Genomic DNA, 27,294 nt, shown 5'->3' on the forward strand with positions numbered 1-27,294 from the left:
CAATAGGCAAACATCTACTATCCCGGGTTTGTTTATGTTCTGCACTTTTACAGATTATATAATATAACATCTTGGTTTAAATCAATTCATGCAAGTTTGTTAAGTTAACATGTTATTTATTTCAACTGTTAATTTGTATTGTTTGAACTTACCTTTACCTACCTGTCTTCCAGAAGCAAAAGGAGGAAATGTAGTTCTACTTCCTGCTTTATACCTTCTGGGTTCATCTGAGGTCACAGGAAGAGACCAAGGGCAGGAGGGGAAGAATTCTTATAATTTAACAAAGTTGATTTTAAAGGGTTTATAAAGAAATAGATTTAATGTTGTGATATGTATTGATTACACCAGAGTTTATGTTGCCAGTCAAGAGGAGTAGTAGAGGATGAATATAATCATGTTCATCTCACCTACCTACTGAATGGAATAGTCCAGAGGAGAAAGTGTTTGATTAAGGGGACTATTTAAGCAGACGAACTCAGGTGTTTCAGGAGAAGGGTTCAGGTCAGTGTAGCTGTGTGCAGTTTGACCTTAATTTCCGTTGATTTAAGTTCAGTTATGTTTATTTGAATTGAGTTTATTATAGAGTTGAGTTTCTTATTTGTTTCTTTGTAAATATTCTTGGGCCACAGAATGGTGAATAAATCACTTGCTACACTGGACAGCATCAGTCTCCTGCACTTCTTTGACCGCTTAAGTCGAGTCCTACCACATTCAGTGATGTGAAACATGTAGGTTTGACAAATATGCAAAAAACTAAGAAATTTTAAAAGTGAAAATATTGTATATAAAGATGCACATATTATACAAATATAAAGAAAAACCTAAGTGTTAAGGGCCATGAGGTGATTTGAGATATCTCGAAATGCAGCGAGAGAAACAACTGATGGAGAAACGTCCTCCATCAGTGCAGTAACTTTCCTAGCAACTGTCTGTGACTGCCTTCTTTAACTGCCACCGGCTACAGTATTTGTGTTTAGCGTTTCACTTTCTTCACACGCCGAGTAGCTGATTTCCACAGGAAGGGGTTAAACTGGAATTAAGAATACATCAGACCTGCAGGTGAAGGTGTTTACACATGTGGGTTTCCAACTTCACATTTCAAAAAAGGCTTGAGGTCTGCTTTTTTTTTTTTAAAGTGGAATTTGTTCATATTCTCTACAATTGTAAGTGAGAGACCAGCAGAAAAATGTGAGCCACTAGCAGCATCAATTAAAATAACTTCACTTATGTTTGTACGACCATTAGGCTGATTACAGACTAACTTTTTTCCTCTAATATGTCACACACATGTTTAGAAAACACGTTTGAGAAGAGACAGGCTCCCATGACAAGCAGAGTTTATTTTGAAAACTCCTGACCCCACTTATCTACTTTCCAGGTTTAGGCAAAAGGACATTAAAACTATGCTTTACAATATTTAAATGTCCCCTTGTAACTTCTTTTAATCCAAATGTTTCTGACAGAAAAAAAATACAATCTGTTCAATGTAATATTAGTTTAATTTTGTAAATGGAATGGAAACATAAAAACACGATTACAATAAACATTTAAACTTCATTAAAAGATACTTCACAGCTTACACAAACAGGGACATGGAAAAAAAAAAAAAGACTAAATGGAAAAACAAAAGCACAATAAGAAAATCAATAGAAGTGAGAGGTACCATTATTTCACATCAAAAATACACTGAAGGACTTTTTCCAAACAAAAACTGTATTTGTGACCCATTAAATGCTGCAACTATGAATTGGTAACTGAACTTTTCCTAAGAACCAGACAAATTGGAGTGCCGATGTTTCTGTAGAAAGCATATGGATGGCCACCCTCTATTCCAAAGACATTGAGCAGGCTTAGCATGTGTGGGCCAACTGATTGTCAGATATGCGGAAAAGTACGAGCTGCAGTGTGTTTATATTTTTGGTCACTCGGGACTGTGCTGCGTTTCGTTGTAGTTCTACAGTTTGATCCGGAGGTATTTTGACCTGCATCGGTTCACAATGTGTTGTGAGCTAAACTGAACAGTTCCAGACCGATGATTACTTTTGCATTTGTCTGTTCAGGCTAACTGTAAGTAAACACTGAAAATCAATCAGTCTATATAGCAAGCTGTAACTGTGACAACCTTTAGAAAATGTTAACTGACTGTCATGGCCAAAAGAATTCACAATAAAACTGTATTATTAACATAGATACAGAATATTTACAAAAAAATGTTATCAGTACAATTCTCCAAGAATCGTTGACTTTATTATTTTTCTGTTTTTTTAGAAAAATTAATTGCACTAGTTATAAGAGTGTAGATAGGCATTGTTTGTAACCAAAACTGTATAAAAAGTATATAAAACAATAAACTACAAGACTATTTATTGTATTATCATATCTGTATAGTTAATATGATCTCAATAGTTCATTTTCTAAAGATCAAGGGTCTCGTTAATACTTACTGTTACAGTCCTAATCTGAATAGCCCAATTCTCGTAATTGTTTCTCTCTGTCCATTAGTTGTGGTGAGATCTAGCCAGATCATAGTTCAGATACACCACAGTAACTGTGATATCATCTCTGTACATTCGCGCTAGATCCTCCGGCAAAGCAAGCATTGACGCCAGCCTCTCCTGGGATAGTTCTCCATAGTCCCCAGTGCCGAGAGCATGTCTGATGAGGTGTGTGGCAGCGTTTGTGTCTAGAGCCGGGGAGGCACGGGCCTGGCGTTTCAGCAAGAGTTCATGCATCTGACCCAACTTCAGCTTTCTCTCAGACTGAGAAACTGGAGCCTGGAAGAAAAAAACAAAAAGGTTAGTTAGAAACCTTTTTGTTTTTTCAGGTCAAGATTGCAGGATAAAGTCTAAATAAAGTGCTGTATCTAAAAGTTACATGTTGTGAAGTAGTTACTCCATACAAACCTGTAGGTGAATTCCACTCAGGTGCTCTCCAATGAGCCGTACTGCCTCCTCACTCCCTAGTTCATCCCATAAGCCGTCAGTACCGAGGATCAGGAAGCGGTCCTGGGGTCTCAGTTTATGATAAGTGACCTCAGGTGACACGTCCAGGTACGGCGGTGTTAGATAGTTAGGCGGAGTGTACTGATACAGATTAAGAGAGTCAAGGTCTACTCCAGATTCCAGGCTGGCTAAAATACTTTGCTGCAGCTCATGGCTCCATTTAAATCTCACATCACCAAACGCACGGAGTGGCATTAGGACCTGACAGAAAGATAAAGAATTGAACCAATGACTCATTCTCTAAACCGAATGGCAAACAAATTTGTGATCTGTTGCATGTGGCGACAAAAACCCACCCCTAGCAGCCTGTCATCTGTAACCACTGTGTCGCTCTCTGAAGGTGGATGTTGGGCTTTGATGCGTTCCACCTCAGCCTGGTTCTGTGAGTTATGGTCTTGAGAAAGGGGTAAAGCGCTCCATGAGCCATCTTCATTTTGCACCCCTAGTACTGCTCGACAGTCACCGGTGTTCGCCACGTGGATGCCATCCATGCCAACATGGGCCACACAAGCAGTGCACCCGGCAAATGCAACCTGGACAGATAATGCATGTGTATCAACCTTGTATGAACTTAAAACACACTAGAGACCGAAGACTGCTGTATCTTATTACCTGAATGGCTGTACTTCTCATTAGGTCATTGGATAGAGGAACTTGAGCCTCCAGAGAGATGTCAGCATCAAGCCGTTTGAAAGCATAATCCAGAGCATCCTGAGGACTAAAAAAAGAAAACAGGCTTTTTGTTTTGTGCTATTCTGCATACACAGATAACTGACAAGTTAAGACATAAATCAACACGTATTAGTAAAGTGTTTGATGCTGAAACGGCTTCAGTGCGTCCTGTTATTGATTTCAAATTTTCTGTAAGGCTACTACAGGGATGATGTCATTCTTTAAAAATATTTTCCATATATAGTGGTTAGATGTTGGTACTTAAGAGCACTACAGTCACCTCAGTCTAAAATTTCCTACTAGTATTCAGTAGTAGAATATGATTTAGATCATTTTCATACTCATCAGTCCATTGTGTGACCCCTATTGCCCTTTAGATGTGTGCACTCTCATCATAAAAGAGACCACTCACATTAATATAAAAGTGTTTCATGTTACAGTGAAGGTGTTCACTGAGACGTGGAATCAAATCATGCCAGCAAAATAACTTTCAAAGCATAACAGAGCCAACAAATCCAATCACTGCAGAAAATTCATGTTTTTCCTTTCACTTTGTGTTATGTATTTTAAAGGCCGTTTGAAAGCAAAAAATAGCATAAAAATTAAAAAGTAATCGAGGGAAATGACAAAACTAAAAAATCTATCAAATGTGTGGAAATACATATACGTCTAGACACAAGTTTGCAGCTTAGGTTAGTTGCCATCATATCAATAAACATTTTATTTCTTGTTGTGCTTGTATTATTTCACACCCACCTGGTTCCTTTAACAAGCATATAGCCTATTTTAAACTGTATTATTAAACCCCACTCAAACCTTCTATCACTACCACAGCATCCATCCCTCCACAGTGGGTCAGCGCCCTGACCCACTGGTGTCAAGACAACCATCTCACCCTCAATGTCGCAAAGACAAAGGAGTTGATAGTGGACTTCCAGAGGTGCAGAGAAGTACACACCCCCATCACCATCAACGGCGCTGCTGTGGAGAGAGTGAGCAGCTTCCGGTTCCTTGGTGTACATCTGGCTGAGGATCTTACGTGGTCAGTACACACAAACAAAACAGTGAAGAAGGCGCAGCAGCGCCTCTTCTTTCTCAGGAGACTGAAAAGATTCGGCATGAGCCCCCGCATCCTCAGGACCTTCTATCACTGTGCCATTGAGAGCATCCTCACTGGATGCATCACCACCTGGTATGGCAACAGCACCGCCTACAACTGCAAAGCTCTCCAGCGAGTAGTGCGGTGCTCTGAACAGATAATTGGAGGTGAGCTTCCCTCCCTCCAAGACATCTACAGGAAGCGGTGCCTGAGGAAAGCGGGGAGGATCATCAAGGACTCCAGTCACCCCAGCCATAAACTGTTCAGACTACTTCCATCAGGAAGGAGGTTCTGCAGCATCCGGTCCCGTACCAGCAGACTGAGAGACAGCTTTTTCCATCAGGCCATCAGACTGCTGAACACGTCATAGACACCTCAGCTTCACTACTGGAACTTTAACATTATGCACTCCATACTGTACAGTAACGCCACTGTTTTGCACATGTCTAACTCTGTATATTTTATTTTATATATTTTATTTATTGTTTACTCTATTTAATTTGTAAAATATGTGTACACACACACACACACACACACACACACACACACACGTAGAAAAATATTTAGTATACACATCCAGAAATGCATATACTATTATATATTGTACATATATTTATTAGTTTCAGATGTAGCCATTCTTGTATTTTGCTTGTTTACATTATTGTATTTGCACAACTCTGTTGCTTGTGAAGCTCGCACACAAGAATTTCACTCACATGTGCTGTACCAATGTACCTGCACATGTGATGTGACAATAAAAGTGATTTGATTTGATTTTGATTTGATTTGACACACACAAAAACTGGATAATGCTTTAAAAGCTGGGTCAAAGCGTTGACATTTGTATAATTTTACACCATTTGCTACATCTATCAAGGACTAGGTTTGAAACAATAAAACAAGCTAAATAATAATTCCTCCCAGTCTTTGCTGAAGAGAAGATTTATTTGCATTTACCTCATGCCTGACTCGTGTTCATCACTGTCCAGTAATTCTTGCCAGAAGACTCTGAGGTTGTCGATGTACAGGGAAGCAGATTCACGATAATTAAAATCTGTATGATGTTTATACCACTGCAGGATGGGAGGAATAGGTCTGCTGTGCTCCATGCATTTTTCGAGTTCTTCCAGGCTGTGCCTTTGCATCATTGCAACTGCTATATAGTACAGCAGCCGCTCACTAACGGCCTGAGCACACGCCCAACCCCCGTGGCCATCAAACACTCCAAAGAGCATGCCCTTTGACTGGAGAAGACAGAGAAACATAAAATTTGATTTTACAAGAAACAAGTGGAAAAAAAACACAGATTTCACTATAGCAAGGGGGAAAAAACTGCATGCCTGTAAGCAGGTGGCTGCACTGCGACGGTCCTCATTAGGAGTGTTAGCAGCTAGCTGGTTGCTCTCAAACTTCCTCACAACACTTAGTCCCCTGCCATCAAACTCTGGGACACTCACAGACTGAAACAGAGATATGGTTTGTGTTACTTTAGCTATTTACCAAAACAGTTACATAATAAATATGAACTTAAAATGAAGACACTTAACTAGAGTTCGTCAATATTCACATTCAAACTGAAAAAGGTTTTTGAAAGAAAATGGCAAAGAAAATTACTGAACTCTTTTCAACCCAACTGAGGCAAGCATTCAGGTTGCTGACAACAAAATGCAATAAATGAATAAAAAGTAAAAACTAGTGTTTAGTGCATACTTCTTCTGCACATTGTACAATGGCCAGCTCATGATAGTCTGAGTGCTAAAGATTGTTACCCAGTCAAAATATGTGAGTAAATTTTTAAGTTCCCAAACACTTTCAGAGTTTTGCTAAAAGAAGAGGTGATAGGCATAACGGTAAACACAATATTTTTGATGCATATCGCTGGTATTTAGTAAAAAATTAGCACAATATTCTGTCTTTGTTGTATTTTCATTTAATTAATAAGTTTAAAGTATCTGCTGGGTAAGACTGTGTGCTATCCCTTACTTGTTCATTGGATCTAAGAATACTGTTGATCTGTACTCTCCTCTGCTGAAAGTCCAAATCCTGATGAGTTGAGAGGTGTCGCTGGCTTTTAGACAAATTCCCAGATTCATCACCATTGGATGGACCCCAGGATGAGAAGTAGCAGTGGGGTAAGTGAGACTGAGAACAGCAAATTGCTACAGCGTGTGCATTCTGAGGAAGAAAGGGGATTAAAAATACATTAGGGCAGTGGTTGCTAAAGCTTTTCTGCTAGACCCGCCTTTGATTTAGAAGAAAGAATAAAATAAAAGCAGACAAACCTGGAATTGAGCACCATAATAAAGCGTGAGTGAGTTTGACGCTCGTTGCAGGATGCTGGCGTACACACGTCCATACATCGCTGTTGCGACACTCTAGGTAGGCTGTGCTGCAGCCTAATCACCTTTATGCCTAGCTCAAGGATGAAAAAAATAAAAATGTTATACATTTGCTTATGTGTATGGTGATGCTACGATGTTCCTGGCGATAATTAAATGGCTAGCGTAAGCTGGTAGCATTTTACATGCTCCATAGATCAAACAGTTTCAGATTAACAACATGATACATTTGTTACACGCCACTCCCAAGTGGCATCTTCTGACATTTAGGTACATTACGTGCAAGTCCGCCACGTACCACAGAGCTGTCAACATGACACGTAAAGTTAGCTTGCTAGCTGGCTAGCTTGCGCTAACATTTGGTTAAAAACCACACCGTACTAGCGTTACCCAGTAGCCTGTACCTAGCTAAACTTCCACACATGTAGCGGCTTAAGATGTATGTCAAGTCAACTGAACAACCAAATACGTACAAACTTCGTAAAACTTCGAGTGAATCGATGTCCATTGAATCACTACTCAAAATCATAACAGGACGGTCACGTGCTGAAACGTCTGACGTAGCAGTTATCGCGCTCTGCTGTAGTAGATGTAGAGCTTAGTGGGGTGCATGCTTCCTCTTTTCTTACCTCTACTGCAAATTTTTGGTGTCGATCCATTACACAATCGATCATTGTGATCTTTACTTCCCACAATAATTAGTGACTATAACAAAACACATTTTTCAGCTTTATATGTATTTTGAAACTGAGTTTTCTTTCGAGACCTGCAATGTATATCTGCTTCTAAAGCACTTTGGATCTGTTTCTGTTGTTTGTATGTGTTTATAGGCCGTCAATAAAATAATCTCGACGAAAAGGTTCAGACATTTTTCATAGTGACTGTTTGAGGTATAGATTTTAATGTAAAAACAATCATTTATCTTTAAATTTCTTTTTCTATTTTTCTGTCCACTGCTTCTTGGCTCTTTCAACGCATTTGGGAGAACAAAAAGTTGTGTTATCTTTCTCACAATTCCTGTTTTTCCTAAAGATACAGTCTTTGTTGTAACCAATTCCTAACCAATCGATATAAGTCCTTTTCTCCTTCCTGTGTTCAGCCGCCTCACATACAACTCACAATGAAAAATTAAATTATTTTATTTATTCGTACAACATCTCTATGTTGTACGAATAAATAAAATAATTTAATTTCAACCAGAGCTCAACCAGAGAAGAAAAAAGTTATTTATATTTTTTCCTCAAGACTGTATTATAATTTAAACGTTAGGCTCAAGTGGCAAACTACCCGTTTCAACTACAAATTTACAAATCAATCAAATTTTGCAATTTTTCTTTTTTGTCCATTTCAGTCAACTTCCCTCAGTGACCTCCTTGTTTATGCTGCAGTTGGTTTTTGGCGTTGAATGGATATTGTCAACCATTTTTCTTCAAACATTATATTGATCATCTTTAAGAAGTTATCATTACAAGGCAGCGAGAGAGACAGAAAGGCAGGAGAGTTCAGGTAAGAGTTGGATTTTAAATAGAGGGCTCTGTGTGCGGGCAGGCGGAGATGAGGATCCAAATGCAGGACTCAAACACAGAATTTTAACTCAAAAGCTCAGCTTTATTGCTGGAGAAATTAAAACATGAACTGAACAAGGGTAGTGAACACAAAAATACTGAACACAGTATAAAACACACAGGCATAATCCGACGGTACGATGCAGCACTGAGCAAGGGCAAACACAGGGCTAATATACACAGGGAAGTAATCGGGGAATGGAAAACAGGAGGGAGACACAGCTGGGAGAGATTGGGGCTAACGAGTCAGGGGATCGAAGCTGGACACACTGACATAAGACACAATCCTTCAAAATAAAACAGGAAACAATACACACTAAACTAAGACACGGACAGAGAGAGACAGACTAGACACTGAACTAAACCAGCAAAAAACATGAGAACACAAAACCTAAGAACTAATCCCTAAACAAGAAGAACTAAAACATAGATTAATAATCATCATCATCATAACCAACAAAAGCACCACAAGAGAATAAGAAAACTATCCATAATGCAAAAACACACCAAAACATAACAACTCAAAATACTGGGTCAAACTGACCCAGAATCGTGACAGGTAAGGAGATGTCATTTCAGGACTTAAACCAGACTCTAAGAAATTGCTGTGTCTAATTTTGCGATGCTGCGAGTAACAAACTGGGTTGAGTTTGGAGGTTGAAGAGGAACTTTCCCTCGCCAGGCCGACAGCCGTCTGTGTTTATCTCATGCAGCGCAGGGCTAAATTTAAAATTATTAAATACTTAAGACAATGTATATTCTTCTATGACAAAAAATACAAGTGTTCATTTAAGCAAATAAACAGAGCCGTAAGAGATGTTTTTCAGAAACTGTTGTCTTTATTTTGATTTGCAACTAACAAATTTTTTTTAAATTTGTAGTTTTTGTTGTGCTCTCTATTATGTGAACCCCTCACCTAATTTGTTATGTTTTTTAACAAGTTAAACCCCAACAATCAAATGATCCCCTGTGAGCAAGCACTAGGCACGGTGGAAAGGAAAAACTCCCTTTAAACAGGAAGAAACCTTTGACAGAACCAGGCTCAGGAAGGGGCAGCCATCTGTCGCGACTGGCTGGGGGGTGAGAGGCAAAAGAAAAGAAAAATGAGAGCACAAGTTAGCTAAATGTTGCTTATGTTGTCTGATATGAACAACGTATGGTTTTCTGGACTGTGGATGAAAAGCAGTCCATCATTACTAGTCTTTAAAAAGGGACTAATCGATCACCAAGGTGGCAATATGGCTCAACGAGGCCATAGACAGAGTTAAATAGGCAATCACTGTTAAGCACTGAAAAGCCCCAGTAACCTGCAGCTATAATAAGGCCTACTGCAGCAACACCTAAACCTATTTTAAGTAGGCGTTTAGCACCATGACACCATGAACCACTAGTCGGAACCACGTCAGGAGATGGTTCTGAGACAGGAGAAACAAGCTCCTCGGGTTCAGGAGCAAGATTCTCCTGTGTCGGGACCACGTCAGGAGATGGTTCCAAGGCCGGAAAAAAAAGATCCTCGGGTTCAGGAGCAAGATTCTCCAAGGCCGGAAAAAAAAGATCCTCGGGTTCAGGAGCAAGATTCTCCAAGGCCGGAAAAAAAAGATCCTCGGGTTCAGGAGCAAGATTCTCCAGCTGCAGAGGTTCACCAGTGATGTTGTGAACAGCAGCTAATATTTTTTCTTCCTGCTCCCTTCTCAGCTGATCCTTAAGATTATTAATTATTTCTCCTTTAATTTTAAGATGTTCATAAAGTTCATCTATGAGATCTTCGTTATGAACAATCTTGAAATTTTGCTTTTTGACTTTTTCTTCCAGCCAAAATATTTGCAGTGTCTGACTTTCTGTTGTGTTCTCATGCATTTTAGCCTTCAGAGATTCCACCTGTGACTGCTTATCATCCAGTGTCTGTCTCACCCGGCGCTGAAGAGTACAAATTTCTCTTTTCAGCTCAACTGTGAGTTCTATCTTCCGAAGTATTTCCCTATATTGTTTTTCTATTATCTTTTCTTTTTTTATCATGTCATGGTGCATTGTCTGAAAATTCTTTTCCTGTTCCTGGAGTTTAGCCTCCAGAGATTCCACCTGTGTCTGATTTTGTTCAGCCTGAGCCTTCACGTGTTTAAGCTCATCTCTTGACTGATGGAAATTATCTTTATAATTATTCTTTTTGAGCTTTAGGGTGCTCAACTTCAACTGGAGTTGTTGAATTTTCATTTGAAGCTCCATAAATGTTTCGTTTGACATTTCTTTAAACTCTTAATGCAAAGTGTCAACAAGAAAAAATGTCTGCTTAATTGTTTAAGTTTAAAAACAGTCCCTTTCTGAAAGGTTTCTGGTTTGTTAAACACAACTCGCTGTTTCTGAAAATGTTCCAAGTAAAACTGTGTTTGCAAAGGTGAAGAGGGGCTATTTATAGACTTTTGTGGCAGCGAATTTGACGTCAGCGCTCTTCGAGCCTTTGATCCTTTGTTCGATCACAGGATCACATGACAGCTGTGCGTAATTCTGCGCATGCTCAGAGAATACCCATTGTGATGCACGGTTTTGTTTTGTTTTGAATTTTTTTAAATACCCTGAAAACAGTCCAAACAGTGTTGCCAACTTAGCGATTTTGTCGCTATATTTAGGGAGTTTTCAAACCCCCTTAGCGTCGTTTTTTTTTTCTAAAAAGCGACTAGCGACAAATCTGGCGGCTTTTTCTGGTGTTATTGGAGACTTATTTATGACGACTTTTGACGTGAAACCGCTGTTACTCTCAACAAGCAGCGGGTGCTGCCGTGGGCACATCGCTCGTGCCAAAGCGCTCACAGGCGGAGGATAGTCCTCCTCCAGCCGCTGTCAGGGCAGGAGATGTTCACGTGCGTCCAAACTGCAAATGAATCGCGCACGAGCAAAGCCGCCGCTCCCGCACTGACTGTAACGCAGTCAATTCTTCTTTTACTGTTATGCTGTTTTGTGGATCACAAGGTTTAAAACTACTTGTAAACACACACACAGTAACTCCACCCTAACCTGCAGCTGCAGCGCAAATAACAACGAAAATTGTTTGTAAACGTGTCCTGGAGTTTACAGGTGCAGACAGTGCAACAGCTTCCAGGTCATTTATTCTGCCAATATGGCAAGAAGGTCATAACTGCTTCAAGCACTGTCTATATCAGGGGTAGGCAACGCCAGGCCTCGAGGGCCGGTGTCCTGCAGGTTTTAGATCTCACCCTGGGTCAACACACCTGAATCAAATGATTAGTTCATTACCAGCCCCCTGGAGAACTTCAAGACATGTTGAGGAGGTAATTTAGCCATTTGAATCAGCTGTGTTGGTTCAAGGACACATCTAAAACCTGCAGGACACCAGCACTCGAGGCCTGGAGTTGCCTACCCCTGGTCTATATGATCTGGTCAGAGAGGCTGACTGCATCACTGCTGATGATGAGTACTAGCGGTTCTGAGACAGGAGAATCAAGCTCTTCACGTTGAGGACCAAGATTCTCCTGTGTCGGGACCACATCAGTAGATGGTTCTGAGACTGGAGAAACAAGCTCCTCAGGTTCAGGAGCACTACTATGGCAATTTCCCACATGCCAAAGCAACGGAGGAATGTGCTTCATTTGAGCACGATGTAGCCAGATGGGCTACTCGCCTTCCGTTTTTTTTCTTCTCTCTCTCTCACTCTCTCTCTCCTGCGCTCGTTCTTTTCGCCGCACAACTCGGTTAATTGGGAACCCACCTGCACATTGATTGCACGGTGGCGCTAGCCCGTATAAAGCTAAGCCGATGTTTTGTTGGACTATTTCCTCCCGTGCATTTAGCGCAAAACAGCAGTAAATGCTGGCGTACTGCGACGGACTGCTTAGCAAGAGCCGATTATATGACAGCTACAGGTATGCTCTCGCTTAACCTCAGATTCCCTCCGAATACTGGAATTTGTGTTCATAACAGGACGTGGCCATTTTGCCCACGAACAAGCTGAGAGGGAGTTCTTTTGTTTTTCTGTCACTGCACAACAACAAAGATGCATAAAATTCATTGATACTGTTAATTATTGCTAATGTAGACCGCTCATAGTTGTCCAGGATTGTCATGTAACCTGCGAGCCCACAAATCCCATTATTACAGTGATGACTGCAAACACGATCTGAATGTTTAAGCTCAGAATGTTTGAAAGTACACACTAAAGAAAGTGGTTACATTTCTCAGTTTGCTCTCATTAACATTGGAGAAGAGCGGCTGTGAGGCTTGATCCTGCACTGTGAGTGTTATGCCTTTTGGTCAAAAGTCAGTAGTTGGTGCATAGTCTGATTAAGTTACATAAGCAAAGTGATAAATGAGTTCAAAGTTAAGAAATATATTATAAGTGATTCATGCTAACAGTTAAAATGTATGGGTTCGTAATTTGCTCAGAGTGAGAATTCGTTACCACAAGCGATCTTTGTATTGTATGTGCGGAAATGGGAGCAAGGGAGCGCTCTGATTATTAACCTATCTTTGAGGTATTTTCTCCGTTATTGCCGTGAGTTCATGTACACGCTAAGAGTGCCCTACACGCCTGTACCTTGGGAAACGTTCGTCTTTGCGAGTATTAATATGTTCAGAGATAACTTTTGTCTTTACCTGGAGTGAACTGCGATGCTAATGTAACGCACGTGTTAAGCTAGGCTAATTAGTAAGTTTGTCATTAAGATGTGTATTAGCTAGCAATTTATTTTCATTTTCTGTATGTTTCAGTTACAAATAAGAAATGGCAAGGAGAAGCCTTGAGAGATAAGGCTTTAAAGGATCTTCTTTAAAAGCAAGCATTGTGTGGAAGATCTCCTCTATTTTGTTCGCTAGCTGTCTAGCTTCACATGTGTCGTGAGGGCAGCATAGTGAGGCTGCACTGACTTACAAAGCTTGCTCTACCCTAGGCAGTTCAAACACAGAACACGTCTTTGTACAAGGACAAGACACAGCAGGCGCTAAATAAACTAGAAAAGATTTGTCACCTGAACAGAGTTTGTGTGGATTCTATCAGTCATGTGTTAGCAGGGTGAACAGCAGTGGGCTGTGTTTATTCCTAGTGAGTCCAACTTCTTTACCAGCTTCTGGGGAAGTTGGGATATATATATATATATATATTACCAGTAACTTTTCAGATCAAAAGGTGATAAAGTTCAGATTTTTTTTCACCATATCATTGATGAAACTTACTTTTTATTATTATTTTTTTTTTAATTTCAGCATCAGGGACAAGGCTGTTAATTGTTAAGGTCAAGGTTAAGCATGTGTACTCTGTGTGAACACTCGAGAGCAACAGAACATGATCTGGGATGCACTGAACAGGTTCCTGAAAACTGTGGAACAAACCAAAAATGCTTATAAATATGTGACCTCATGCAGTGTGTGCACTTAACAAACAATGAAGATAGAGATATTCCATTATTAAAATATGTAAAAGGACTCTGATGTGTGAGTGACGTCTATTGTTATATCTTACACCGATTAGTTTTCTCTGAAATGTAAAAAGAAGAAACAAACATGTACTCCCCCTCCGTCTGCTCTCACCTATCATTTTAGTGATAAATATGTCTTGAATTCTCGAATTGACTCGTTAAATATTTAACCTAATTAAACCCTAAAAATGGAGTCATAAGACTTTTGTCCAAATGTTACCTGCAGTCACAACAACAGTCACCGGAAGGGGCTGAATACTGCAAAGACCCCACAGAACAATCAGACAATCCACTGTCAGTAAATGTGAGTAAATCTGTGATTCTGTGAGTAACACACTGGCTCCAGTTTGGAGGCTGAAGTGGAGCTCTCCCTCGCCAGGCCGGCAGCCGTCTGTGTCACAGTTAATCTCATGCAGTGCTGATTTAAAAACTCTCACATATTTGGACAATCTATAATCTTCTAACACAAAAACATACAAATGTTCATGTCAATATCAAATCAGTCTGATTTTACTTTCCAAAGTAATGGCCCATTGAAATTGCCCATATATGACTGACTTTTGTAACGATTTTGAAATGCTCTAAATAGAAAAAAATCCTGTTATCCGCATATTGTAGCATCATCCATAACTGTGTCCCAATTCAGGGGCTGCATTATGGGTAGTAGTAGTAGCAGCTAGGCTAGTCCGTTTCTATGGTAACGTGCAATGTAAAGTTTCGTCGTCACTTTCTTTCTATTAAATATCTCTGGTAACGTTTAATATTGCTGATATCGCAGTAAGATACTCGAACCTTTTTTCCGTGACGGTTTGGGAGTGTGTTTAAAATAGGACATTAGGGTGACAATAAACAAATTGTGGTTTAACTGAGCACAATTACTTCGTTTAGATATTAGGCTTTAGCTAACTTTTGGCTAGTTTAGCTATAGCTAGCTAGTTAGCGAGCATAATTTCTGAAAATGGTAGTATTATAAGGTTCACCTAACTGAACAAATATGGGAAATAAGATATGATGTTCTCGTAATTTGGAGCTATCCAGACACTAATGACATTTGCCAGTGTTTTTGTTAAACACTTCAATTAAACATTGACATGGATAAGACTAAGATTTGCAGCAACCGGCGCAATAGTAAGTGTAATTTCCGTTTACTCCTCAGGCTCTTTCATGTATTTGTGGAAGGACAAATGTATCCCTGACTGGCTATATTACATTCTTGCGTTTTCAGCTATTAAGACAGATCTCAGTTTGCTGCTGGAGTGTCTCAAGTTTCAGATGAAATGCCCCGATTTACAGAAACAAGCCCTTCTCACTATTCATTCAATCTGCGAAAAGAGAGGTAATAATGAACAGTCAATGACATAAACGTACTTTCAACTTGAACTGAACCCGAACACATCTGTCATATGAATACATGTATTTAGTGAGATATTTATATAGCATAAGGTCTTGACATGGTAACTGATGACTGTCTCACTTTAAATTGGGAATATTTCAGAGGATAATGTGGACCTGCTAAGAGAAATGGGAGGTGTGGCATTTGTGTATAACCTCTCCAAATCCAGCATTGTTCATCCAGATGTTAAGGAGACTGCTCTCTTTACACTTGGCACACTGGCAGAGGCCAACGGTAGGCACGTCTGATATTTGTCCAATCTAAGTTCAGGGAGGTTTATTTTTTTTTAAAGGATGCAGTTTCTGGAATCTTCCGATAATTACGTAACATTCTCACGATGGGACGATCAAGCATCGGAAGGAAGAAATACCTTCCCCCTCCCCCAAAAATTAAAGGCAGCTCTGTGGTCCTTATGTGTGTAATATGTGTTTGTGTGATATCTGGTATTTATTAAGTGTTTATTAAGTGTAAATTTTTTAAAATAAATTATAGTTTTAAATTTTAACAACATATAATTTGTCTTTCATTTTGTTAGTCTACTGCAAGAATTCTCTGTGCAAAAATGAGATATTTGCAGACCTTGCTGATTGTCTAATGAATGAGGACATCCCGCTGAAACAGAAGCGACTCTCTGTTTATTTGCTGCTTGTGCTGGTAGCCAACAACAGTAAGATCAAATTCTAAAAAGACAGAATAAGTTTAAGCTACAGGACTGGATCACACATTTATCTGCATGTTTATCAGTCACTTTACTCTATATGGTCTGGTTTATTTGGAAGCTCATTAAATTTATTCCATATAACTAGAGCAAAATATAGCATGAATCTCTTTTTTTTTTTAGTTCTGAGAGCATGATAATGTTTGCAACCTTTGTCTGACTTTGTTTTATTGTAGAATTAGGACAGACTTTGGCTCAGAACAGTGGCTGCCTGGACGTTCTACTGAATCTCTTCAGGTATTTCTCATTGCTGAAATCTCTTTTGACCAAAGATAATTTTTAATCACACCACTTGTAGTTACAAAGAAAGGAAAACAACATCAATAAAAACACTCATTTGAGTCCATGTAAGGTAAATGGTATATATTTTGCAGGGCCACTTTCCCCATCTCCACAGAAGCCACTTTCCGAGCAGCTAATGCTACTCAAACTTACCAGCTTTGGACGTCTGTGTCTAGTGCTCTTTGTGGATGTGTAAACAACCCTCAGAATGGTAACATGAGATTTGTATTTTTCTGTCTTGTTCAGATAAGGTGAAATGTAAAATACAGATTTTCTTGCTATAGTGGCAACAATTTTCAGTACTCAATTAAATGTTTTTTTTGGGGTAAGCACAAAAGCTGGGTTTTTTTTTTGCTCTGTTATTTCTTTCTTTTGTATTGCAGAGGAGGGTCAGCGTATTTGTGTGGCAGCGTTTCCTGTGATTAAAATCTGGCTTCAGCAGCTTACTTTTCCACAGACTGAAATTTTTCAGCCAATATGCACATTCATAGCAATGACAGTGGCCAACAACTGTAAGTGCTGAAACTATGTTTTTGTTTTTTTGAAATGTAAAACATCTTAGTTGATCCTGAAATGCAAATGATTAAATGTTCTTCACTTCTTTCTTTTGGCAGCCTGTGTTCAGGAGAGTTTTTCTGCCTGTGGGGGATTAGAAACTCTCGCTCTTACCCTGGGTCGTCTAGCTTCTGCTGCAGATACGAGCTTATTGTCTTGCCAGCTTTCTGTCATTATATCCAAGACTCTGTCAGCTTGCATCACTGATAACTGTGCGAACTGCTCACGAACACATACACATGCACCCTAAATCCACAACTGAATAACCAAAGTATTTCCTTCTTTATTTACAATCTCTTCTTTGTAGCTTCTCTGGCTTCAGGTCTGGCGCAGTATGGCGTGGTCTTACACCTTTTCTCTTTGCTGGCTAGTCCACACTTGGACCCAGAAGACAGGCTTCCTATTTTACTAAGCCTTGGTTACTGCACTGAGGCCTCTGGTGCGACTGCACTATTTTTTTTTTTCTGCTTAAAATATATATTCCAATTTATATCATAACTATGATATCTTGCATAATGCACATATTGAGAGCACAGTGTTCCTTTTTTAAAGATCATAACACACTGTCCATGCATTTCACAATTGCACTGTGCTTATTTGGTTCTACAGAAAAGCACCAGTCCCAGCTGATATGGTGTGGAGGGCTCCCCATTATCATAACTTTACTCACAGAGGATTCAAGTGAGGAGGTTAGGAGGGCTGCTACATTCATATTGCAAACTTGCAAAAAGGCCAGTAAGTCAAAGCAGTTTTATTTTCCAATAATTCTGTATTCCTATGTATTTTCACATGTCACAATCACTTTGATATTTCTGTTTAGCTTTTAAGTTACTGTGTATCACAGCAGTCTATCTTATATACATTTTATTTGCATTATTTGCCTCTGTCTTACATTTAAGATAACTGGCATGTATATAGTATGCAAAACATAAGAATCTGCAGTATTTGCCTTTTCTATAAAGCTATGTGCTCAGGAGTGGGTGATCCGATAGCAAAACAGGCTGAAAATGTGGAAGCCCCTAAACACATTGAGGAGATCAGGAGTTCAGCCAGAGAAATGCTACACAGGATTAACCTGCTAGAGAAGAGAAGGGTGAAAGTTAAACATGCATCAGACACATGTATTTGCCAAGTCTGACCAGATCATATCATGGTGACTCATGATGTGTACTTATGTTGATCTTCAGGATTTCGAGGGTAAGCAGGAAGACACAGGTCTACCAAATTCACATGAGGGGCGAGACCAAATATCTCTACCAGCTTTAAATCTGCCACTGCACATACCACAAAATGAGGGTGTTGAAACTGTCCCCAGAAACATAACTGAGAGGGGGAATAATGGTGAAAACAAGGAATTGACCTCTGGGTTAAGTTCTCACAAAGAAACCAGTGAAGGTGACGTCAGGTGTTCAATGTGCAAAGGTACTGGAGCGCTCATGTCTTCTCATATCCTGCCACTAGAGGGAGCCAGTAAGCAACTTGAGGCAAACAGGTTAGTGGAGTGGCTCTGCGTCTGTTATTTATCAGAAAAAAAATGAGGGTGAATGATAAGATATTTTTTTTTTTTTTTTTTTTAGTCAGTGGTTTAAGCCACTATTTCCAGTGAGGTACACAAAACCAAGCGAGATTAAGTGTATTGAAGGTAAGAGACACAGTATCACTTATTTTCACTTCCAGGCACTAGAATTACAGTATTTAGCTATATGCTCAGACTGCCTTTACTTCCTCACCTGGTTCCCCCAGTTAACTCACCTGTTTGCACTCTGCAAATCACTCCCTCAATATATACACATATCTTCCCAACATTTAATCTCTAGATTGTGTGTTGTCTGATACCTGAGCTTACTGGCATTCTTTTACTCAGTTAATCCCTGTGAATGTTTTTTTTTTTTTTTTTTTTAACGTGTTCCTGGTGTTTGGATTTTGCCTTTTTATGCAATCTGCACAAGTCTCTGCCTGACCTTTTTTGTATCAGACTGATTTGTGTGTATGGGTGTGTGTTTACTTGCCTCCTGTGTCTTACACTTGGATTTTCAATGAAAAGGACTTTGACATTTTCAGTAAGTGTATAGTATGTGATGTTTTCCTAAATGTGTTTTATGTTTAGAGTTACAGCATACTGATATGAAGAACGTGATCAAAGCCCCAGTCCCTTATAGTCGTTGTGCAGGTAAGAAATAGCACAGAAATCCTATTAATTTTGTATTATTAAAGGCAGAGTTTAAACAAGGACAGTGTTCGACAGCCTTTACTTCTCTATATCTTTGCAAACACGAGTGTCTCTCTTAATAAGCCTCATTTCAAAATAGTTATGACGTGTTAAAGTAGGACCATACATTTAAAGTTCTGGTTAAATGTACAGGTAGGCCTCAGTCAAACAGGCATAGACACCGGTATGGGACCCACTGGCATCACTAGTGTGAAATTTGTCGCAAAGAAGTATACACACTTTTCCCAATGGCCCATCTGTAGACCTGCGAGAAAGAAGAGATTTATTTCACAGCCTCCACTTGCTCCTGATGGTCACCAAAGTACATTTGTTTCTTGCTTCTGGTATATATATGTCCAGGTTATCCTGGGGACTGCATCATAAAGCAGCTCGATCCCTTCAAAAACTGCAACGAAGGAGTAACTGGAAAGGCAACTGTACTGAAGAGCTCAGTCACTCTTTGTGGGCTGTGACATTCAGTTACATTTTTGGGGAGGTTGACATGAGGTTATAGTGTAGGTTATGGTGTGGAGTTTGGGAAGTATTTGTGGTTATGACATAAACATGGTTTACAGAAGGAGTTAAACAGAAGTATAAATCCCATGTCCTTCTTTCTCCACATAGCCTGTGTGTTACCTTTTGAGGAAGTGACCAGTCACACTTTTGAGTCTCTCCAAAGCTCTTGCCACCAAAGCTGTGACAGGCACAAGGTTCTCAGAGAGGCCACCAAGCACTTCAGAATGCATCACTGCAGGCTCGTGTTTGAGAAGGAGCACCAGGATCCCGCTGAGGCTGAGAGATATTCAACAGCGGAGCCACAACAAACCTGCAAAAACTGGACTGGTAAGAAGATTCTCCATATGCACAGAAATCCAGTTTATCACTGGATTTCTGTGTATTTACAGTTAACACTAATAGTTCCTGTAGGTCCTAGGTTTGCATTTTTTTTGTTATATTAAAAAATACTAAAAAATACTAATTATTGTTAGTTTCCTTTAAAGGCCTTGCTGCTAATGGATAGACAGAGTTTTCAACATGTTTGGTTCAGAAGGTGATGCACTACCTGCTTTATCACTCAATTCGCATCAAAGTTCAGCAGAAAAATTATTTTCCTCAGTGACCACAAAGGGTGCAATTGTTTGCACTTTGATAGGCGTTTGTCATTGGGTAATCTGCTCTCTGTAAATCACACACTGAGATTCTTTGTCTCTTAGACAGGGTCGAATTAGTGGCAGCATATGTGATTTCAGCTAACCACATTTAATGGTTGAGTAATGCCCACATAATCTCTGAAGTTTTCTTATTAATTTCTTGCATTGGTAGTCTTGCAGTGTCTTGCAGGCACTCTTCACTGTTAGTGTGAGAGAAGAACTGAAATGCATGGGTGGAGCTTTACTTTACCTTTGAACAGTATTTTATTGTCATTGTGTGAAAGTTTTTCTTTTTAATCCCTTTGTATCATATTTGATACATGAGTTTCGGACACCTTTATCTCATCAACATGATCAATACTTGTTGATCAATACTTATGGACAAAACTATTTTTTTTGTCTAAAATTGACATTGTTGTTAACAAGAAGGTGTCAAAAACGCCCACTGTATCAAATATGATACAAAAAAATATAATTAATATATAATAAAAATATATCATACCCAACATGATATAGCAAAAAAAGTGGATTTTGTTATAAGGGTTAATAAACATCTCAGTTCCAAAAAAATCAGAATTTTCTGGCTAATTTTTGATGGGTTGGGTCTTACAGGGTTAAGTTGAAATAAAAAATGCTTAAATGTAAAATTGTTGCCATGTGTTGCTAATAAAATGACTTTCTACTCCACTGTAGGACCTTCTGAAGGTGAAGGAAAGGTAATTAACAAGAACACTCTGCCTGAACACCGATGGAGAAAGCACAATGGTAAGAAATTTACCACAAACACCTGAAAGCACTGTTGCAAATGAGATTTTGTAAATCTAATATACGAGCTATTTTGAACCCTTTGTGGTAATTATTTTGTATCAGAAATACACCAGTGCAAGTACAAAAAAGAGCTTTTGCCACATACTTGGCACCAGTCACCTGGTAAAGGTGAAGACATTAACACAAAAGTGTGCCTGGACAACACGCAGTGTTTCCCAAATGTGTAGTTCACTGTGGGGTCCATTTGTGCCTGTGTGAGAATGGTGCTGCTAATGTGCAGCACTCTCAGCTAAACAGACTGAGACTGAAAATTACTTCATTCACACCTGGCCTGGAAACCAGGTGCCCCATGATTCCTCGAAATCCATAGCAGTCTTCTAAGAAGCCACAGTTTAAACTGTAACCTTCTATTATTATGTACTCTGTTTGTTCTGTAGAAATCAATTCAACTCACAAGTCTCAGAGGTTTAATATACCTACTGCTGATATAACAGCACTGAGTAAAATGTATGTTGTTGTTTTTCCTTATTTTTTTCCACCACAAACCCTGAACACATTTTGAGCTTTGGGGTGAGAAATATAGTTACGCATTAACTGACAAACATGACAGCTTTTAATGTGTCACCATTGGTCCAGTGCCAGCAAGAGCGTGCAGTTATGGATTGATTGGCAAACATGCCAGATGTTGATGTGTCACAACAAAACCACCGCCTCTGAGGGCATTTGGCAAAATATGAATTCACAAACATAAAAGATGTTAATAGTCACCTCAAGGTACTTTATATTGTAAGGTAAGGAACTTAAAATAATACAGAGAGAGGCCCAACAATCAGATGACCCACTATGAGCAAGCACTTTGTGACAATGGGAGTGGTGACAGTGGGAATGCATGCGTGCATAGGCATGTGTCCCTGAAACAAAGAGTTTGTACTGTCACACCTTATCCTAGCAGTTATCCTGTAAGGGAATAATAATAATATATAACAATAATAAATAATTATTGGGGGGGGGGGGACAACAACATTGCTTTATGGTAGCAGCAGTAGACATGCACTGAGAAGATTTTCAGATGAGGCAACAACTTTGAAGCAATAGTTTCTCCATTTATGTTGCATCAAGTAATAACTGCAAGAGCAGTGGCAAATAATGCAGAATGACTAACTTTTGGTTTTACTTTACATGTTTTTTACCACCACCAAGGATTAGCATTACAGTTTAGTTTTCGGTATAAATTCTATGGTGTGTGGGATGGTTAATGTCACAGAATTATGTGATACAGCGATAGGAACATAGAAACAAATTCAAGATAATAGAAAGCAGCAGGAATGTCCTGAAAGATAAAGAAATTGAGCAGTTGCGAGCTGCTGTGTTTTAGGTGTAGGACATCTATATGTATAATTTGTAAATTTGGTTGTCTTTTTCTTTTTAGGCGTCACATTGGTTCCACTACAAAGAAGAGCTAAAAAGACAACATTCGCCTCTCATAACAGGACTGGTATGAGATGTTTTCACAAAGCAGCAGTTTAATTATTTACTGTAGTCCTGCATTTCTGCCATAATCAGCAACACAGATCCCATCACTCCTCTCTTGGCCCTCCTAAAAAGGGAGAATCCTCCTGAAGATAGGGGTATTTACAGCTGACTATTTAACTGTGTGAATGTTATGATTGAGAGCCTGTGGTGGGAGCTGTTCTCTGCAATGTGTTCCTGGCAGCAGACAAACCAAACAGCAGAGGGAATGTTGAACTGCAGCCAGTGTTCTCACAGTGCAGGCCGGGGCTGGTTCAAAGCAGCACAGCTGCATTAAGCTGTTTCACACTCTGTGTAACACTGTGAGAGATTAAGGCGGATGCTTTTGTGTCTTGCCAGTGACGCTGTAGTGAAACTAGAGGGATTGCAGTGTTTTGTCAGTTTGCAAGTTTGCATCATCTCAAAGGTTGTGTAGCCCAAGAATTGCAGTAGTGTTGCAAAGCAAGGGGCACTGTTTCATAGTGCATTCTCTCTGTGCTGTCACACTGAGATTTACTGTTGTTTTTTTCCATCTCAGCTCCAGCGCTTACTCTGAGTCCATTCTTCCTTAGATTTTTCCACTGTCATCCATTTTTCAGCATGTTAAACTATAATACCGCCCCTCCTGCTCTGTCTTCATCTTTTTTTTTACTACAGCTTAGTACTACTATAAAATCAGTCCTAGGCAAAAAGAGAAATTATCTTGCATATTAAATCTGGGGCAATTGAATATATAATGATAAAACAGGAGTTGTAAAGCTTTGTCTTTTCCAGTAGAGGTGCAGAGATGATTTGCAGTACTGATTGTTTTCTCACCTTTTGTTGGAGGAGGGGAAAAGCATCTCCACTTTTAACAATAACTTTAAATGTAATTTAAACACACTGTCAGCGAATTTACTGAAATTCAGCTACACAAATATATGAAACTAGATGCAACGCTGGTGACACACAACAGAAATCCACTGACCTCTGTTATCATTTAATGTCATTGTATTTGCTGATGGCTGTATACAAACTGAATATCAGTGATGTTTAGATTTAACTAATAAATCAGTGCATCCCTGGTAAACATGCTTTCACGTGCTGTGTTTCAGATATTGAGATGGGAGGGAGGAGTGGTCACCATAACAATCTGCAGAAGATTGGCTTGGATCACAGTTCCACTGTAAGTTTTCTATCAGATATGTTTTTGGATGTCGAGAAAAAGCTTTATTGTCATAATCAGTATTGCATCGTAGTTATAACAATAATTGAAGATAAAGGGCAGATACACACAGTAGAGTTTCAGTTTACCAAAGCGCCTTTTATCCCTGACAGTGCTTTCTGTTATTGGTGCTTGCATTATTTTGCAATAGGGACAGCCCATCAGAAAGCGAAGATAATCCCGTTAAGAATTAACAAATTACCATTGCTCATCGAGATGTGTTGAAATCATTTTAAATGTGAATAGCATGCTTTGCAAAATGCAGCTATTAATGGGCTGAAACCAGTGTGGTCTGTGGATGCTGGTTACAGGCAACTTGGCTGGATTGTTTTCAGTATGAATAAATGGAAAAAAGAAGAAAAAAAAAACAGATGTTTTGAAAACATTTTCCTCTTTCTTTATTATATATGTGATTAACCATGGCTTCAGTAACCAGGCCAATTTTTGATAGAAAATGCTTTAAAAGTTACTAAGCACTGAGAGGTGTGGCAAATGGATGTGCATGTGCATACATGCCCACATGTATGCACATGTCTCTGGCTGTCTTTGTTTACTTTTCTTACTTTTTTTTGGCTTCAATACTCTTAGAAAAGGAAGAGAAAGGACTTCAGCTGTGAGGAGGTGGGTTACCTGCTGTCTGGAGTAAAGACGTATGGCTTCTCTTGGAACTTAATCTTGTGGTCATATCCCTTCCAGCCTGGGCGCACCAATGTTGACTTGGCCAAGAAGTACAGGCGACTAATGGTAAAATCCTTAAATTAAGTGTTTTACAAGTTACAGTGGCCTTAGAAGTTTTGAGCACAGTGTTACTTATTTCCAAACTCTAAAGGGATGACATGATTTACAAAATGCACAAAGGTAATTTCATACTTTTTAAAAATTATTTTGAGTAAATTACTTTCCCCCCCATTCATTAAAAAATTCCCAAAACAAATTTCATCACCTGGTGTTCAGGAAGACCTAATTTGGCCAATTTCATAAATGTGTTTTTTACTCACCCGAAGTTTTCCCTTAAAAGCCTCTCCTTCAGACAGAACCTCTCATGAATCTGCATATACATCTCTTCTGATGATGTTTATTTGCAGAATTCTCTCAATGAATAACCTCTTCAGGAGACAGGCGAGGTTTTCTTATGACTCTTTCATGAGGTCATATTTGTGCAGATGTTGCTGCAGTGCACCACCACTCCTGAGTCTACTAAATCTGACTAGAAATGTAATCCTACTGCCATAGGATTAAACGCTTTTGTTTTATTGGTCTTGTTGTTTTTCACCATTAAGTTGATCTTTCAAACCTTTTGAATTATGTAAGTGTCAGTTTTTGACTAGGGGTGCTCAAACTTTTGAATGCCACCAGAACCGCTAAACTACACAGACTTTAATTAGCTTCATTTGTCTTTTTGCCTTCAGAAACGTAAGGCCCAGGATGCCAGCCGTGCAGATTCTTAATCCTTGTTCAACCTAGGATTTGTTGATCAGCTGACTGGATTTACCTGTGAGGCCTTCATTCTCACTTCAAAAAACATTTCAATAATTTTTTTTATGATCTCCAGCAGTATATATTCCTTATATTATACCTGGTGTACTAATTTTAGTGATTTGTGGTTTCAATGCAATATTGTCTCAAACCTGTTTGAGTTATGGTTTGAAAATGAAAATATAGCTGTAGATGTTATTTATTTGTGATTATTTGTTCATGGTTTATGTTCATTTCTTTGAGAATGAATTGTGCCCGAATTAAATTGATATTAAAAGGTAGATTTAAGCGATGCAAAAGCACCTATTGAATAATTACTATATTGTACCGCATAACCGTCTATCAGACTAACTGGCCTTTGAACAGTGTGTTCAGATAGTCAGTATAAGTATAGTTTTCCACATATTTATTTTTCTGTATCTTAGCTGTTTTTAGTCCAGGTCAGATTTACTGTATGGCAGTTTGGATAAAATCTGGTCATTAAAATGACTCTTGTTATTTCATATGCATATTAAAGAAAGTGGTGTCTGTTTCACCAGTTATTAACCAGAGTTGTTTTCCATAAAGTTTTCAGGTAAAACAAGACTATTTAGATTATGTCTGATTGCTTCTTTTGCTTAGACCCTGTTAAGGCCTTGACATAGAGCATCACAGAAGCAAATGCCAAGTCCTGCTTTCTTTGTTTTTGTGCTTCAGTTCACAGACAGGAAATCAACAAGGGGAGAGGGGACTCAGGTCAAGCACTTTTGTTTATTGAGCTGAAAGCCTCTGGTATGACAGGAATCACAGTGCAAATCAAACTGCTTATCTTTCCCAGTGTGCCTCAAGAAGCAGCTCAGTCTGCAAAATGTGTCCTTTAAAGCTTAGCTTGACTGAGATCATTGTCTAGAGTGCCTCTCCCATTCTGTGGGGACTCATCAGTGTGTTGCTAAAATCATGGGTCTTCCCCATTTTCCATGCCCTGGGGTGTGGGCTGTAATAGTTTGAGACCTCATATAATAATGGAAGGGTGAAAGGGAATTTTTTACTGGTGATAGTTATACCCTGGCATTAAGCTTTTCCCGTCATTGATTTGTATTTCTGTTGAATTGGCAAAGTAAATGTGCAAATTATTGCTTATTTACATTTGCAAGTACACCCTCTTTCAATTCTAAGCTTTTGCATATCAGGATATTTTAAAAAAATCATCCAGTCCTTACCATGTTCTAAAATTTCTAAAAAATACAACAACCTACAACGAAAAACAACACAACATATTACACTATATTTATTTAACAAAAAGCTAAACTGCAGAAGTGGTATGTGAAAAACTAACTGCACCCATGTAGCTTGTAAAACCACCTTTAATAACAATAACATGAAGTAATCATTTTCTGTATGACTATCAGTCTTTCACATTATTGTCGAGGATATAAAAGACTGATACATGGCCTTACATGTGACTCTAGACTGATGTACAGAGGAGTTCACTGTCGACTTAATGGCTGCAAGGTGTCCGGATCCTGTAGCTGCAAACTGAGCCCAAATATTTACCCCTCCACCACTGTGCACGTGGAGATATCCACAGCTGGGAAGATTGGAAACAGTCTTAAATGTTTTCCACTCATGAAAAAACGGGCAATGCTTCAAACCAGCACTATGCCAAAATCTCTGCTTTTATAGAGGTGCAAACATTTGCTAATTAATCAATTAATCAAATGTATTTGGTTAGCAGCACCTGTCGGCTGCTTTTCACACACTGCTTCTACATTGTGGTTTAAGCTTGTTATGATGTAATATCTGAGGTTGTGGTTACCCAGTTATAGGTTATGTTTTATGACCTGATAAATTAAACCACAGAATTGCAAAAGCGTGTGCTTTCTTTCCACATGACTGTAGATTAAAGTTTTAAGGCATTTAGGAGTGGCCTCTCATACCAGTGTCCTGACT

General features: G+C 39.1%; 2 protein-coding genes across 17 annotated transcripts; one reads left to right on the forward strand and one right to left on the reverse strand.

Annotated features, from left to right (window-relative positions):
- Positions 1-1,480: 1,480 nt before the first annotated feature.
- On the reverse strand, positions 1,481-13,772 carry pdp2 (putative pyruvate dehydrogenase phosphatase isoenzyme 2). Of its 3 annotated transcripts, none has more exons than XM_082539909.1 (9): positions 13,654-13,772; positions 7,056-7,185; positions 6,757-6,948; positions 6,114-6,233; positions 5,731-6,017; positions 3,615-3,720; positions 3,299-3,535; positions 2,904-3,203; positions 1,481-2,774 (listed from the first exon to the last, which is right to left on the reverse strand). In XM_082539909.1, exons 2-9 carry the CDS (start codon positions 7,131-7,133, stop codon positions 2,499-2,501), a joined length of 1,596 nt encoding a protein of 531 aa, XP_082396035.1. In that variant the 5' UTR covers positions 7,134-7,185; positions 13,654-13,772; the 3' UTR covers positions 1,481-2,498. The 3 variants fall into 3 exon arrangements, with proteins under 3 accessions (XP_082396035.1, XP_082396036.1, XP_082396034.1); XM_082539910.1 differs by lacking the exon at positions 13,654-13,772 and adding an exon at positions 7,742-8,022; XM_082539908.1 differs by lacking the exon at positions 13,654-13,772 and adding an exon at positions 7,586-7,729.
- On the forward strand, positions 11,366-25,962 carry terb1 (telomere repeat binding bouquet formation protein 1). 14 transcript variants are annotated; one of them, XM_082539897.1, is made up of 22 exons: positions 12,933-13,181; positions 13,889-15,228; positions 15,326-15,436; positions 15,596-15,727; positions 16,029-16,160; positions 16,388-16,448; positions 16,586-16,704; positions 16,877-17,005; positions 17,108-17,260; positions 17,356-17,487; positions 17,658-17,783; positions 18,011-18,141; positions 18,236-18,540; positions 18,626-18,690; positions 19,156-19,218; positions 19,882-20,100; positions 21,102-21,173; positions 22,606-22,671; positions 23,780-23,850; positions 24,478-24,510; positions 24,586-24,633; positions 25,299-25,962. In XM_082539897.1, exons 2-22 carry the CDS (start codon positions 15,192-15,194, stop codon positions 25,335-25,337), a joined length of 2,244 nt encoding a protein of 747 aa, XP_082396023.1. In that variant the 5' UTR covers positions 12,933-13,181; positions 13,889-15,191; the 3' UTR covers positions 25,338-25,962. The 14 variants fall into 14 exon arrangements, with proteins under 14 accessions (XP_082396022.1, XP_082396017.1, XP_082396020.1 ...); XM_082539889.1 differs by having other exon boundaries at positions 12,934-13,181; positions 24,478-24,633; XM_082539895.1 differs by having other exon boundaries at positions 12,934-13,161; positions 24,478-24,633.
- Positions 25,963-27,294: the final 1,332 nt, after the last annotated feature.

Source organism: Aulonocara stuartgranti (assembly GCF_965226115.1).
Source record: "Aulonocara stuartgranti genome assembly, chromosome: 7".
NCBI classification, from domain to species: domain Eukaryota; kingdom Metazoa; phylum Chordata; class Actinopteri; order Cichliformes; family Cichlidae; genus Aulonocara; species Aulonocara stuartgranti.